Source organism: Trichosurus vulpecula, chromosome 3 (genome assembly GCF_011100635.1).
Source record: "Trichosurus vulpecula isolate mTriVul1 chromosome 3, mTriVul1.pri, whole genome shotgun sequence".
Taxonomy (NCBI): domain Eukaryota; kingdom Metazoa; phylum Chordata; class Mammalia; order Diprotodontia; family Phalangeridae; genus Trichosurus; species Trichosurus vulpecula.
The window spans coordinates 325,864,961-325,881,791 of record NC_050575.1 but is presented as its reverse complement, the minus strand read 5'-3'; the positions used below and the strand labels follow the sequence as shown (position 1 = coordinate 325,881,791).

Here is a 16,831-nt window from a genome sequence, read left to right as displayed (position 1 = left end):
TGAGGTGTATTAAGATGTTCAGGAAGGACTGCACTGAATTTTGTTTTCTAAAAATAACTGTCAGACCTTGAGGAAGTCACCTATTTAATATTCCCACAGACAGGGAAGCGGATGTCTCCTATGTTGTAGCTCTGCAGTAAAAACAGTATCTTTCCCTTGTAAGTACTCTGAAGGATTCTTGTTTTTCCTCTTTAAAGGGTCTTTCAGTCCTAGGTGTTCTAAGAACTGCTGAATACATATATAAAAAGTCACTTGACACTATGTCTTTTAACTAGAAAGGGGCTGTGCTTCTTGGCTGAAGTGAAAGGAGTGGGGTATCTGTCTGTTAAACAACAACTCTGACCGAGGTACTAATTGATGATAGCATTCTTACCTGAAATACAGATACTATTTCCTGCTTAAGTGTTAGTGACTCCTGCATGTTTGGTTCATTTTTAAGAAAATCTAAATAATTTTCTAGGTTACTGCAGAGTCCTGTAAAAGCAGAGTCAAGTGTACTTGACCTTTGGCTGGTTGAGTGGCAGCTATTTTGAAAGAACAAGGTTAGATGGTGTAGAATAAAGTCAATCATTTCTTTGTAGTCCCTCTTCGTCTTGACTTGCATTGTTTGGCTGTTTTTTGACAGCTGGCAAGCTAGTATTTTCAAAAAGCATTTCTTTCCAATCTGTTCTGTTGGTACAGCAGAGTGTCTTCCATGTGTTGTTGTTCAGTCATTTCAGTCGTGTCCAGCTCTTCATGACCTCATTTGGCATTTTCTTGGCACTTACTGGAGTGGTTTGCCATTTCCTTCTCCAGCTCATTTACAGATGAGGAAACTGAGGCAAAGCAGGGTTAAATGACTGCCCAGGGTCACACAGCAAATAACTGTCTGAGGTCAGATCAGAACTCAGAAAGAGAAGTCTTCCTCACTCCAGGTTCAGCACTCCATGTACTGTGCCACCTAGCTGCCTTACCTTGCATGTAGGTGCTCCATAAATGTCTGTTGAACCTAATGGCATTAATAGACAAATGTATCTTTCTCTCTAAGATGTGTAATCACTTCGTGTCCTTTCCCTCAATATACTCTTCTGTCCCATTGCATAAAGCCTACAACTCTACATTTCTTGTGTCCTTTCATGTTATGGGAGTTGCTGAAGCAAAACCTTACTCTGCCTCATCATGGCATTGAGGTGATATTGAATTCTCAAAGGCTATGTCAGTAGAGTTCAAATTTTGGCTAATCCTAGAACCTGGAAACTTAGATTGGAGTATAAGCTCAGTAACAGACACGGCCTATGTTGGAGGACCAGAAGGCACATCACCAGGTTGGCAGCAGTGGGTGGTGAATTTTTTCAGCCACAACAACCCATGAAGTACTGTACTGACATGTAGAGAGGTTGTGATTTGTGTTGATGGAAGGAATACCCTGGTAAAATCTCTGAACTTTAAAAGAAGGAAGGAAGGAAGATAGTTGCCAAAATTCCTTCCTGTATACCCAAATAAGGTAAGGGAGGAAATATCTTTCTTCCTTAAGGGAAAAAGTGGAGCCAAGAAGAGTATTTTGTTATGAGCAGACTCAATATAGGTCAATAAGTAACATCAATAAGTAAGTGGAAAAAAGCAGGTTAAGGAAGTGATATCAGAGAATTGAAGAAGGAACCCTCTGAACCTCAAAATAGCTTGCCTACCTAGAGTGGTGATTCCCTTTCTTTTAAAAATGTTTAATTCCCTTTCTTTTGAGATTTTATACCCTGTTAGTTTTTCTACTGTCCAGGCTCCCTCTAAAATGTGGTTATGGCATATTATTATTTTTGCAAATTAATTCAAGGGGGAGATACAGAAGACATCCATTGTTCCTGCCCCATAGTAGTTTTTGTTCCATGTCCTCTCTGGGCTCTTCCAGCCTGCAGACTGAGCACCATCCAAGCCTATGCTTCCTTACGTAAAAGCTGGTTATTATCCACCTGCAACCCAGAATATGGTTTCATCCTTTACCTGGATGTTTGAAATAAGAAGTTCTTTATTTTTTCATTGTCTCCCCACTGGTGTCCTTGACTTATCCTGCTATCACAGTGAGGACCTAGCATAGTCTAAGCATGTAGTGGGTGCCAGGGACTATTTGTTAAATTGTAAGGACCACGGTGATTTTGCTGCCCAGTTCTCACACTTTGCTCCATAGAATGCCAAGGTCAGTTTAGACAGGGGTGGTTGGAGAGACAGTTAGTGGCTGCTTTTTTTCCGAGCCCTTATTTTACTTACATTGCTGCTAACCCAGCCTTCCTTCTATTTGGTCTCTGTTTTATTTCCTTTTGTTCCCCCTATCTGTTCCTTAAATCCAGTAAATTGATGAATTGGCATTAACATTAACTTATGCAGTTTTTTCCCTAGTAAATAATTTCTCAGTTGTCAGTCTTCTGGAGTTGTGATTGGACATTGCATTGTTTAGAGTGCTGGAGTCTTTTCAGTTTTAATTTAGAGTGTTGTGGTCATTGTATAGATAATTTTTATTCTTCTCATTGAGCTCTGCATTGGCTCATTCAAGTCTTTCCTTTTTTCTCTGCATTGATCCTTTTCATTATTTCTTATGGTGCAATGATATTCCATCACATCCATATAGCATGTTCTAGTTCTTTATAACAATAAAAAATGCTGGTATGAATAGTTTTGTACAAACCTTCATACATTTTCCATGCTTTCCTGCCTCTGTACCTTTGCTTGTTCCTTTAGTATTCAAGATCTTCTATAATCTGGCTCCAACCTGTCTTTTTTAGTATCATACAACACTCTCATGGCCTTGTGTACTCAATTACTCTTCCCCCTCATTTTTCCATCCCTTTGTCTGTCCCTGTCCAAGTGTTTTAGCCTTCCTCAGATTTCTTTTGCCTAGAAATATTTTTTGTAATTATATCTCTTTCCCTTTTACACAGTTAAATATGTGTGAAATAAAGGACCTAAACAGGCTGTTGGAGCTGGAAGGGATCTTGGAGATCAATCCCACCTCAGTTTGCACCTAAAGAAACTGATAAATCAAATGACTTTTAAGGACACATAACTAGTCAGGGGAGCATAGTAACTTACACATAAGTCATAAGTAATTTACACAAAAGTCATAATTCCACATTATATTTTAAGGTTATATTTTGAGAGCAAGGTCTATGTTGTATGTGTCTTTGTATCCCTAACGTTAGCACAATGCCTTGTACCCAATAGGTACTTGATACATGTTTGATGAGTGAATGACAGCTTTTGCCTATGTTGTAATACCCTCCCCCATCTCTCTTTATTGAAACCCTAATCATTCTTTGCGATCAAATTCAAAAGCCTTCTCTTCCATAAAGTCTTCCCCAACCCTGTCCCAGTCCCTTCTTCCTCTTGGTTCATACGTAACGCTTGATTTGCTACCTCCTTTACATTATCTTGTTTCATTTATATTAGACTGATTTGTATGGGCGAAGTCCATGAGGATAAAGATTTAATTTTTGCATCTCCCCAAAGCTTAGAAGTTAGTAGCTGCCTAAAAAATGTTTGTTGAAGTTGCTTCCTGGGAAATTTGTAGCTGAGGGGTGAAGGGAGAAGTTGCAGTGGTGGTGTCAGATGAGTTTTAGAGTGGACTGTTGAGAAATATAATGCAGAAGATGAGTCTGGAGTTCCTTTGGGGTGGGGCAGTGATCTGAAATCTTTCAAATAAGGAAGTTAACACAGAAGCAGGTGGAAGTTTTGTGGGAAAGATGAGACACTGTGCACTTCAGAGAAATCAAAGTGTTGAGTTAGAAAATTAGATGGTTGGGGGCAGATTTGGAAGTAGCTGATTAGAGCTAAAAGTCTGGCAGGCAGAGATGAACATTTGTTCTGTTCTCTGTTGAGGAGCAGCCTTAGCTTGCTAGGCACAAGTGTGATAAGCCGCCAGGCTATTTCTTAGCACCGAAACCAATCTCAGGCAAGAAACCAATCCTAGCTAAACCCCACTCCTACTGAAATTGTTTTTTTAGAGGACAAGTGCTAGATTTGATGGCATTCTTTCTCAGTTCTCCTCCCTTGTCCTCAATGAAGTATACTTTTGACTAAATTCTTTTTCTTTAGTCTTTGTGACACTGCTTTCTCCTGGTCTTCTTCCTATCTAACTTACCACTTTTCTCCTGCCTCCTTTGCCTTTCTTCCATCCAGCTTCAGTGTAGGTATCTTTCCTTGTCATAGGCTTTGTCTTCAGTCCTCTTGTTTAGACTCTCTTCCTTGGTGATTGCATCTATTTCCAATGAGATTAATTATTTCTGTATAGATGACTTCCAGATCTATACATAGTCCTAATACTTTGTCCTGATAGCTCTTACTCTGCCTGCTGGACATTTCTATGTGGATTTTTCAGTTGTATCTACATCTTCTTTGTTATTCTCGTACTCTATCTTGTATTATGTTTTTCTGAGTACATGCCTTGTCCCCTTCATAGAATGTAAGCTCCTTGAGGACAGGAGCTAACCTTTTTCACTTTTATATCTCTGTTGCCTAGCGCAGTGTCTTGCACAAATAGAAGGCACTAAATAAATATTTGAATTGGCCTCAATTGTTGTCCTTCCTGTCTCATTGTCAATATCGACTTATACTTGCTACCTTGGACATGGTCCAGGGAATGGGAAGAACTCGATACCCTGATAAGTATAAGTTACTGGGAATTAACAAAAGAAAGGGTGAGGAAACTAGGAGAACTAATGGCTTGAAGGGGGAGAAGAGAGACCATCTCTTTACAGATGAGATGCCCACAGCTCAGGGGAACATAGTAATTTACACAAGCTATAAGTCAGTACCATTTGGAAATCAATCTATCTAATTTCAAATAAAGTTTTTTGGCCCATGGCTGCATTTTCACATTTTGAATGGGTTTGATCTCACCTATTTATCTATATATAGTTTTCTTTTTATATATTTGTTTGCTTGTAGTCTGCTCCATTAGAGTGTAAGCTTCTTGGGGTCAGGAACTATCTTTTGCCTCTTTTGTATCCCCAGTGCTTAGCATAGTAGGTACTTAACGAATGTTTATTGAATGAATGAATGATTAATATCACTTTATACTAACCATTATCACTCATCTGTGAAGGTGAGGAGGTCTCACTAAGATTGGTTAAAAGGCAAAGCCACATTATTAAGGTATAGAAAAGCTGGCCAAGAGGACTTTCCAGGTAATGCTGCTTTTGACCGTGACTGATGTCATTTAGCTCTAGTTCAAGGGCTCTTATCTGGAGTTTGTGAATTAAAAAATTTTTTTTTTAAAGTAGCTATTTCAATATAATTGGTTTCCTTTTTAATCCTCTGTATTTAATTTTATTCAGTCAAAAATATTATTCTGAGAAGGGGTCCATGACACACAAAATGTTAACCCCTGCCCTAGTGACTCCCCTGCAAAAAAAAGGTTAAAAATTTAGAAATGAGTTGAATTATTTGATCTGTGCAATAGCACTTATTCCTTGCATCTTTAGAACATAGTTTAGCAAACTTAGTCCAGGTAGCACTGGACTAAGGTTGCAGATAAAAGCTGACAACTCATATTTTGACAACTCATCTTCTCCTTAAAGCTTTACATTCCTTACATAAAAGTAAAAACCCAAGGAATCAGTCAGTCCAATGCTTAGAGCTTCCATTCTACTGGGAGAGAGATATATCTTGTATTTAGATGAGTGTGATACAAGGTAAGGAACTGTTCCCCATTGCAAAGAGGTCTTCAAGGTAAGGCTAGATGACCATTTTGGGTAGGTGGTAGAGGGTATTCTTATTCAGGTCCAGATTGAACTAGATGGCTTCTGAGCTTTCCGGCTCCAAGATTTTGTGGGGGATCTAGAAAAATTTGAGGAGGAAGATAATAGACTTTTTTTTTCTAGGTTTTACTTTCTTTCTGTACTCCTTTACAGTCTCAGTAAGGTAAAAGAAGGCAGTTCTAACTTCAAACAAAAGCCATATCTAGGGCAGGAATAGATAACTTTTCTTAAAACTGGTGTTCCTCCTTACCCTTTCCGCCCCCCCTCCTCCCCCCCCCCCCCCGACTTATCATAGTATTTGTTCCTTTGTGAGTTGAAGGGTAGGAGTGGGACAGAGGTGAGGAGCAGAGAAGAATAACTGGTATGTTGGGGATGGAAAGATGCACAAAGCATTGCTACCCTTGCCGACCCTTATGATTAGGTCTTGTATGAGCTAATAAGCTCCAGACTTTTGCTAGTTGCTACTGTGTGTCCCCCTTCCCCTACAAGTAGGAGCAGGTTACCCTTGAAGAGCTCTGCCACATGTTCTGGGAGTTGCTTTGCTCCCAGAACCTTGGGGCAGTACAAGGCAGAGAAAGAACAAGAAAAAAGAAGACTGCTCTTGGGGATGTTGCTTGGACTGCCACATGGGCATAGAGGGCTACCTCTATGTACTCTTGGCACATGGAGATGTGTGGATGTGGTGGGATGGGAGTAAAGAACAGGTCACACAAAGTTCCCCTAATCGATGAATATATTATACTCTCTTAGTATCATTTACATGCTTTTGGCATTTCTCTGTTGAAGAATTAAATGTTTTAGTTGGCCATGTAGTCTCTTGTAGTAATGGAATAGGATGCCTCTAGACATAGCAGAAAAAGTACCATATGGTAAAGATCCTGGATTTACACCCTGTAAGGTAGTTAACCTTCTTATCCTGCAACATATGATATTATTGCAAGAAGGATTTGCAGCTCTTTTAATTTTAAAAAAAGGTCTTTTTTGATATTTTATGTTTGTACATCATTTGCATTTCTCAATATCCCTCTTCCTCTCAGAAAACTATTCCTTTTTACCAAAACTAATCAGTATGTCAAGAAAGCGTGACATTATATTTGCACTATTTCATGTGCATGGTCATTCCCTATCTCTGTTAAAAAAAAGGGGGGAGAGGGAAGTACCATTTCTGATCTCTTCTTTGGGACTACAGATTGATCATGATAATTTCACAGCAGTAAGTTTTGTGTTTTGGTTATCATTCTTTGCATTTCCATTGTTATAGACATTGTGCACACTGTTTTCCTGATTCTGCTTACTTCACTTTGCTTTGATTCAATAAGTCTTCACCTCTTAATTTACTTTTTATCATTTCTTATGCCACAGTGGGATTCCATTAGATTTCGATCACCACCACAACTTGCTTAAACATTCCATGACTGATGAGCATGTAGTTTGTTTTCAGTTTTCTGCTACTACCAAAAAGTGCCACTATAAATTTTTGGCATCGATGGGGTATTGGTCATTGACCACTTCAGGGTATTCCTAGTAGTTAGGTTTTTGAGTCAAAGGGTATGCTTTTCTAATTTTTAACCTAATTATTGTAATCAATGGTATTTATATGAGTATATATAGAAAGAAGCTTAGGGACTTAATTTTACTGATGAAGAAACTGAGAGACCTAGAGAGAGGATAAGTTGCATTCCTGAAGATATAAGACTAGTTAGTGGCTATGTCAACACAACATTACCTAAGTCTAGTTCAGCTCATGGCTGGAGTATTGGGAACATGTGTTGACGAGGTCAACTATGAGAGTTAGGGCACTGGAGATCCAACAAAGCTTGCCAGAAGGAACTGGAGATCTTTAGACTGGAAAAGAGAAGACTTAGGGAGGACAGGATAGTTAGTAAAAAGCAAAAAACAACCAAGATTAATAATAATGATGATGATAGCAGCTAACAATTATAGAATACTTTAAAGTTTGCAGACCGCTGTACGTATTCTCCTCTGATCCTCTTAGCATAGTGTCTGGCACATAGTAAGTGCTTAATAAATGCTTATGGACTGAAAGCAACCCTGTGAGGTAGTGTTATTGTTTTCTCCATTTTACAGATGAGAAAACTGAGACTGAGAGAGTTTAAGTGGCTGACAACTAGTAAATGTCTGAGTCTGACTTACAACTCGGATCTTTCTGATTCCAAGTAGAAGAGGAATCAGTCAAGTTCTGCATGATTTTAGAGGAACAGAATTATCAGGAGTGGGATGAAGTTGCAAAGAGGCAAAATTTTTTTTGCTTAGATAGAAGAAAAAACTTTCTAACAATTAGAAATATCTAAAAGTGGAGTGAAATGCTTCAGTGATAGAGTCTGCCACCCTGAGGTCTTAGAGTTGGATAACCACTTTCTACAGATGTAGAGAGAGGATTCTTGTGAGAGTAAACTTGACAGCTTCTAAGATCTCTTCCAACTCCGATGTGACAGTTCTGAATCCTATCATGATTGTACTTTCACTAGACCACCTTGTCTCTGGCAGTTTCACAGGCTAATTATCTTTGCATCCCCACAGATTAGCATCATGCCTATTGCTTGGTAGGTGTCAGTCAGTTAGCATTTATTAAGTGCCTATTATGTGCCAAGCACAGTGCTAAGATCTGGGGATACAAAGAAAGGCAAATGCTAGACTCTTCCCTCAAGGAGCTCAGTCTAGGTTAATTGATTTCAAAAACATTCTGTGTTCAAAATTTTTTTTTTGTATTCAGAAATGCTCTGTATAGTTCAGTACTCCAAGAATTCATTTTCATTATTGTGGATATTGCAGTTCAATCCACAACCCCTTCATGCTTTACTAAATGGTGTTTATGAGTTTCTTTGGCATAAAATTCATCACCCTGCAGCTAACCTGTTGATGAGCCTTTCTGTACTTAGCTAGAATAAAATGATGTCCCTGGACCAGCAGTATTTAAGGCCTGCCCAGCTAGGCTAAGACCTGTTTGTACTCTTCTGGCTTAGATTTCAAGAATCCAGAGTCAACTGTAATCTGTGATGATAGGATGATATGGAGTGGAAAATATGATGATTCCAGTCAGTTCAGTGATTTCAGTGGAATTCAGAACTTAGCAGTATTTCTAGTAATTTCTGTTAGTTACAAATGCAGATTTAAGCAAGGGAAATTGAATATTATAAATAACTGATTTATAAATTGTTGGTTTTATTGTGAAAAATTTCTACTGAGAAATTTGAAACTATGGAGAAGAAAAAGGGGCCAAATGGGAATGAGTTATGATAACTTCTGGAATATGAACACTTTGTGAAACCATACTGAACTTTATTACACTAGAAGTAATCATTATTAAGTAAATGCTGACATCTTAAAACCCCCCTGACTTTCCACCCATTCCTGTTCTGCCATTTAATTTCTCTGATCCTATTTCTTGACTACTGAGTATTACTGGTGAAAGTCTCAAATAAAGCTGATTTAATTCATTATAAATTTAAACAAAAACTTCAGATGAGTCTCTACCATGCTCTCTACCAACTGCTCAGAAATGACTTGATTCTCCACTTAAGTCATTCCATATTTAATTCCTTAAAACACCTGTTTCCCCTCTCAAGTTAACCATTCCTCAGGCCATCTGTTGTGAGCCTTCTTAGATTATCAACATGCCTAAAAATTATGCGTTTCTTTACTCATTCATTCTCTAATATCCTTTTTTTCAGAGGGTAAGGCAGTCCTATTCCTTATCAAGGCTAACCCTTACACCTGTGATCTTGATCATTCCCTATCTACCTTCTCCAGACTCTTGTTCCATTGGCCATTAGTTCTATACTTTTAATTTCTTTCCCCACTGGCTTTTTTCCATGTTACGGATATGCTAAGGTAACCATATTAATAATAGCTCTAGCATTCTTTTGTGCTTCAAGGGTTACAAAACAAATTTTACATGTGCTATCTCTTTCAATCCTCATGATAACTCTGAAAGGTAGGTTCTGTTATTAATTATGTTTTATAGATGAGCAAACTGAGGCTAAAAATTATGTCACTTGCCCAGGATCACACAGCTAGTGAGCTCAGTTCTCCCAGACTCTAAATTCAGCACTCTGTGTACGTTGTACCAACTAACAACTAACCTTCCCTTGGAAGTAGAAGTTTCATCCTATGTTTCTCCTTTTTCCTTTACTATAAACTAGGGAAAAATTAGTTTTCATTTCCTTTGTTACCCATTCACTCACTATGTGTCCTCCCTGAACAGACTTTTCCCCCTATCACTCTACAGAAAATGTTTGCTCGCTTAATGAACCCCTTTATCATTGTATCTAGTGGGCTTCTTCCGTCCTCATCCTCTTTACCTGTCTATAATCTCTGACACTGTGGACTAATTAATCCTTCTTCCTTGTCTCTCCTCCACCCTTGACATGCTCTACTGGTTTTTCTGCCTCCAGTTCCTTGTTAACTTACAAATCTTACCTCACCCTTCTCTCTGGATTTTCTCCCTAAGCATTTGCATTCGCTGTCACTCTTCCAAGGTATCATCTCTCAGAATCCCAAAATTGGAAGGATCATCCTAGGAAGGTTTGAATATCCTAGGCAAGTGACTCTCCAGTTTTTAATGGAGAAGACCTCTTGGTTGGAGAACTCACTCTCTACCGCTTTTGGACAGTTTGAATTTCTAGGAAGTCTTCCCTCAGTGTTAGCATAAATCTGCCCCTCTTTACCTTCTACCTATTACTCCTACTCTTGGCCCTCCTCCATATGATAGCACTTTGGATAATTGAATATGGCTTTCATATGCCTCCTAAGTGTTTTCTTCTCCAAGTCAAACATCTCCAGTTTCTTATGTGGCATGGTTTCCAGTCCTTTCTTCTTGGTAGCATGCTTTTGGACTCATGCTAGTTTATCTTTTCCTAAAATGTGGCCACCAGCAGTGAACCCAATACTTCAGAAGTAGTCTAATCAGGACAAAGTACACCAGGATTATCATATCCTTTAGGGAAGCTGGGCCTCTATGGATGCAGCCTAACATTGCATAAAATGGTTTTTTTTTTTTTTTTGGGCTATCACATGGTTGACTCATTGAGCTTTCAAATTACTGGGTCTTCAAGATCTTTTTCTTTTGAACTGTATCTAACTTGCACAACGGATGTTTTTTTTCCTCCAAATATAGGGCCTTACTTTAAGTTCCACATATAGGATGTTATTTTTAGGCATATCACATCTATATCCTTTATCTTTTTTCTCCAAATGTAGGACTTTAACTTTATCTGTATTAAATTTAATCCTATTGTTTGGCCTAACATTATAGCTTTTTATATCTTTTTTGGGGTGCTGATTCTTTTATCCAGTGCTTTGGCTGCAGTTCCTTGCAATTTTGTATCATCTATGTTTAATTTGTGGATAAAAGTTTGAGCAAAACAAAGCCAAGGCCAGTTCCTAGCGCAGTCCACCTGAGCCTTTCCTCCATGTTGTTATTTGGTCACTCAATCATTTCTAAGTCAACCTCCTGACTGGACTATCATCCAGATCACATCTCTCCTTAATTGCCCACCAGAATATTATAAGAGAATTGGCAAATTCCTTGCTAAAATCCCATAGTAGCTGTTTTATAAATATTTCAGTGGAATCAAATACCCAAGATCTACTAATCTGCTAACACTGTTAAAAAAGGAGATGACTCCATAGTCTGTTCTTGATGAAGCCATGTGGGCTTTTAGTATTTATTACTTCTATTTTTTAAGATATATTTTATTTTTTCTCCCAATTATGTTAAACCAATTTTTAAACATTTTTAAAAAGTTTTGAGTGCCAAGTTCTATTCTCTTTCCCTCTCTCTCCTCCCCCCTCTCTGAGATGGTGAGCAATCCATTTCTAAGTATTCAGATTTAATACTTGATACATAATATTTAATGATAAATAATAAAATAGGAGGCAACGAGTGTAGGCAATTTCTAAGAGTTTTGTCGTAGATGAGAGGAGAGATAAACAGTTGTTTGTAAAAATTTTGTAGAAGTCAATGGCTTGAAGATTATGAACAGTATTGCTTCATAAAACATAGAAGCAGTGGAAAGGAAAATTTGATTACAGGAAGCTTGGTAAGAGATTCGTTTGAGCCAGATCATCCTGAGGACATTTTGGGCTGAAACCGAAAGGACAGAAAACAGACAAAAAATGGAAAAAAGGTAGAGTTTTCTACAACAAACTCTTCTCTCCATCAGTGATAGTGGAACCCCACGTCACATTTGGATTTTAACATCAGAGTGTGGCATGTGTGGCAGGAGGAAGCAGAAATAGCATTCTCTACCTTACAGGTTATTATCAAACCCAAAATGCTAACGTTATAAATGATAAGGTGCATAAAATGCTTTGTAAATCAAAAAGCATGATGTGTCAGCTGATAATAAAAGGAGTTGGAATGTTTATTGTTTTAGCCAAAGTGCTTGTTCATACCTAAAGCAGCAGCCAGAAAGCACAACAGTCAGGGCATGTAGAAGGAACTGCTGAGCCCATATGAAAAATGATAAATTTGGCTTTCAGAGTTATCAGAATTCTGATAAACCCAGATCTTTTAACTTCTGAGTCCGATGAATTTGCCACTCTACCCTACTTCCTCTGATTTCAAAGAGGATAATGAGGGACTGCTGGGATATGTTACGTGGAGTGATTTTGTAGTTTTTGCTAGAGTCTCTCTATTTTTATTTTGGGCTTTTTTTTTATAGTAGATGTTAGAAATTGGCATGAAGTACAAATATTTGTTAATGTTTTAAAAATATACGCAAATTGGTTCTATAAAATTTGGATTTGGTCAAAATGCTGATCCAGAAGGACACATGTGGCCTCAAGGCCATAGGTTCCCCACCCCTGGACTAGTTCATATCAATTCCCCTTTGCAGTTCTGAGATTCTGTGACTGTTTAAACATCTTTTCCATCTCCTTAGCCTTTGCCTCATGAAGGAATTTAAAATAATAATTAACATGCAGTCATAAACAGTCTACATTCAAAATAAACTATTCAGATCTTATTAATAGATACCTTCATTTCAGCAACTGTAGGGACAATTATCTGATTGAACAGATTCACAGACTGGCACAAATCATTGAAGTCCGTGTACTATTTCCCTTTCCTCTCCCTCCCACCATGCCTTTATTGTAAATAAGGAGTTTCTCACCAAGCATTTTCAGATCTATTTTTAAATTTTTAATCCTTTCCTCTCTCTGCTCCTATTAAGATGTTGGTAGCTTGGTGGTATAGGGGGCTAGACCTCTGGTCCTGTAGTCGGGAAGACACCAAAGTTTAAATCTGATCTCAGACACTTAGTTGCTGTGTGACTCTGGACAAGTCACTTAACTTCTGTGTGCCTCAGTTTCCTTATTTGTAAGATGATAGCACCTACTTCTCAAGGTTGTTGTGAGGATAAAACAGGATGTTTGTAAAACACAGTATATAAATGCTAGCTATTATAGGCTACCAGCTTTCTAGTGACCAAAATATTTTAGTGTGTCTGTCTATAAGCCCAGCACTTTTGTTTTATGACAGCATTATCTTGAATGTGTTAGAATTCATTAAATGTCAGTTTCTTTGTGGCATTTTAAGATCTTTGATGGAGTTTGGGGAGGCATGTTTACTCCTGATAATTTAGAAAACATCTATCCGTGACTGAATAGGGAGAAAATGTAGCCTCATCAAGGTCCCAGTCACAATCTTGTAACAGTGTATTTACTCTTTATTAGTTTGATCCCATCTATTTTATGGTTGTGTTTTCCCCCTTGGCAGTAATTTGAGAGATTAGTATTTTTCTGACATTGCCTTCAAATTCTGAGGATGTATCTTGTTTTTATTCAGTAGCCCCCAGGGTACAAACTATACCATTAGTTGGCAGAGTTGGTTTAATATGAATTTCAGTCAGTAAATAAAGGCAAAAATAGTCTTTATCATCTAGGAGGCCATATTCTGAATGGAGACACCCAGCAAACAACCACAAACATATTTAATCTTCTTTCCCACCACAAGCTCCTTTAATGTTTTTAATAGGAAAGTGTTATTTCTTTCCCTTCCAGAGACAAGCCTTTTTGGGATTTGGCAAAGAGAAACTAAAAACTGAATTATGGATCTTAACATTCAGAATCACTTGCATAACCATCAGGTCACGTGGCACTGTAGAACAGACGCTGTGCAGGTTTAAAAATAGTAGGTGGCTAAAACTAGATGGTCCATGGCTAGTAGGTCTTAACAGTCGTGTTTAGGTAGACAGGACAAATATATGAAACTCTAAAAGAATGCGTACAAGAAAAATGGTAATTGTAAACTGTCAACTTATTGTGTCTCTAATAATCTTGATTTTCTTTTTAATTTCAGATATGAGAAATGAGTGTTGGACGCCGAAGGATAAAGTTGTTGGGAGTTTTGATGATGGCGAACTTTTTTAATTTGATTGTGGAAGTCTCCAAAAGTAGTAATCAGGAAGAACATGGAAAAGGAGAAGTTATAATGCCCAAAGGCAAGTTCTGGAGGAAGTATGTACCTGCTAAGGCCTATTGGAATAGGGAGCAAGAGAAATTAAATAATCTATACAATCCCATTTTGAGCATCCTGGCCAATACGACTGTAGAAGAAAATTTGATTTCGAATGCAAGTGTTCTTAATTCCTGTGAGCAGGACCAATTGGTGATGTCAGCAGTTAAGGATTTTGAAAACCTACCAGACAGATTTAAAGATTTTCTGCTTTATCTGAGATGTAGAAATTATTCACTACTGATAGACCAGCAGGACAAGTGCAAGCAGAAACCTTTCCTTCTGCTAGCAATTAAGTCTCTGACATCCCATTTTGATAGAAGACAAGCAATTCGAGAATCCTGGGGAAAAGAGACTAATTTTGGGAACCAAACAGTTGTGAGAGTCTTTTTATTGGGACAGACTCCCCCTGAGGACCACTTTCCTGACCTCTCAGATATGTTGAAATTTGAGAGTGAGAAGTACCAAGACATTCTTCTTTGGAACTACAGAGATACTTTCTTCAACTTGACTCTGAAAGAAGTACTGTTTCTGAAGTGGGTGAACACTTCTTGTCCAGATGTCCAGTTTGTTTTCAAGGGGGATGATGATGTTTTTGTAAATACTCATCAGATCCTAAATTACTTGAATAGCATATCCAAGGAGAAAGCCAAAGACTTATTCATAGGTGATGTGATCAAAGATGCTGGACCTCATCGAGAGAAAAAGCTAAAGTACTATATCCCAGAAAGTGTTTATGAAGGTGCCTACCCTCCTTATGCAGGAGGGGGTGGGTTTCTCTACTCTGGCAGTCTAGCCCTGAGGCTGAACAAAGTATCTGAACAGGTCCTTCTCTATCCCATTGATGACGTTTATACTGGCATGTGCCTTCAAAAACTTGGCCTCGCTCCAGAAAAACACAGAGGTTTCAGAACATTTGATATAGAAGAAAAAAACAGGAAAAATATTTGCTCTTACACAGACTTAATGTTAGTACATAGCAGAAAACCACAGGAAATGATTAGCATTTGGTCCCAGCTTCAAAATCTTCACATAAATTGCTGAAATATATGAAAGTAAAATATGGATAAGAGAATATATCTTAAACATTTCCTAATTTTCTCCCCTTAATTTAGGTGTAATTTCTGTGCTGAATCATTGGAATTGCTTCTTTTCTGGAATCTTTTTAGAAGCATTTAAACTTTTCATATAGTATTTTGGAAAGTGAGAATGCATATGGTCATAATTCTTCATGGAAAGAATGGTGTGAAGATTCAATTCTGCCCACATTTGAATGCTGTTTCCCTTTCACCTCAAAAATCATGAATTCCCCAAGTTTATAACTGCTCAATTAGATTTATCTTTATTTTGTTCCCAAAAGTAATGGAAGAGTTGTTGATATGATTGTATTCTTCAGTACATTGGTTGATGCAGATTTCTTGGCTAGAAGGCTGTTTTCATGAGAACTATGTCTGAGGTGAAATGAATTTCATACTAGAGAAACTTAAATTTAGGAGTAATTTCTTTATTATTTCTGTCTTTGCTGCCACCCCACCAGTATTTTCTTGAATCAATATGGCCCCCTAATTTTTCAAAATGAAGCTGACTGACTGAGTGACAGTTGCTCCTTAATCTTGACTTTTGACAGCACCCATCATAGTAGCAAGAGTGGGGACACAAATTTTCTTGGGTTGGGGATGGTAGGCAGTATTATTAGAATATTATATTTTAATTTTGTATCTTAGCTGGATGTGAAAAGTTGTCTCTTGCTAATCACGTTTAAAAACTACTCCCCATTCTCATACTGGCAAGGGATGATTATGATATGCTAATGGGTAATTGTTACTGAATTGCTCACTACTTGAGATTGTTTGGTTTGTACTACTAAATGGTCCTATGGGCCTTGAGGGTAATTCTTGATTCTTCAGGTAGTAACTTGAAGGTGGAGACCATTTCATGAATGGTTTGTCTGTTGAATTCTGGAATTCTTTTCTTGCCATATTTTCCACGTTGCTTGTATAAAATAATTATTCTGATTAGTGACTGATTCCTGTGTCTATATGTAGAAGTGCCTGTGTTTTTATTTATTGTTCAGATTGACCAAAAAATTTTGTTAAATATATTTTGTGTAATATTTTATTTGTATACAGTGTTGTCCTTTAAATATTTAACTAGAGCATGATATTTTTAAAAAGCTAAGGTGTAACGTCAAATAAAACTAAGTGTTATTTTTGAATTCAAAAAGTTGTTCTGGGTGTATACTACTAGATTTAACAAAATCCTGCCAAACTGTTGACTTAATGCACATTATCCAGTATCATGTTATCTTGAAGTACCATTTTTAAGGCTTATTCTATCACTGAGAATTCTTATGCATTATAGATTATAGTTGATTATGTAAAGGAGTGGAAATAAAGTCATTGTGTATTTTTAATTCTCTCATGTAACATTTTGTCATCTTTTAAGCTGCCACATTTCAGAACTTAATGTCTCTTCTTTTCCATGTATATAATAATGTTATTTCTTTCCATAAAAATGGCCAGTCATCAAGAACTTTCTGAATCTTTAAGGAAGTTACTTTTTTATCTATTCTAATGGCTCATGCTTAGAATCTATTTTGGGAAGTTTAAAATTAAAAATTAAATTAAAA

The 16,831-nt window shown here is 37.5% G+C and overlaps 1 protein-coding gene across 1 annotated transcript in view; it reads left to right on the top strand.

The window, feature by feature from the left end:
• The window catches only part of B3GNT2 (UDP-GlcNAc:betaGal beta-1,3-N-acetylglucosaminyltransferase 2), a 34,781-nt gene extending 18,166 nt beyond the window's left edge, over positions 1 to 16,615 (top strand). Inside the window, exon 2 of the mRNA XM_036750163.1 lies at positions 14,047 to 16,615. Within this exon, the coding sequence (XP_036606058.1) occupies positions 14,056 to 15,246 (1,191 nt within the window). The 5' untranslated portion in view covers positions 14,047 to 14,055 and the 3' untranslated portion in view covers positions 15,247 to 16,615. The remainder of the gene's footprint in view (positions 1 to 14,046) is intronic.
• The last annotated feature ends 216 nt before the right edge of the window (positions 16,616 to 16,831 follow it).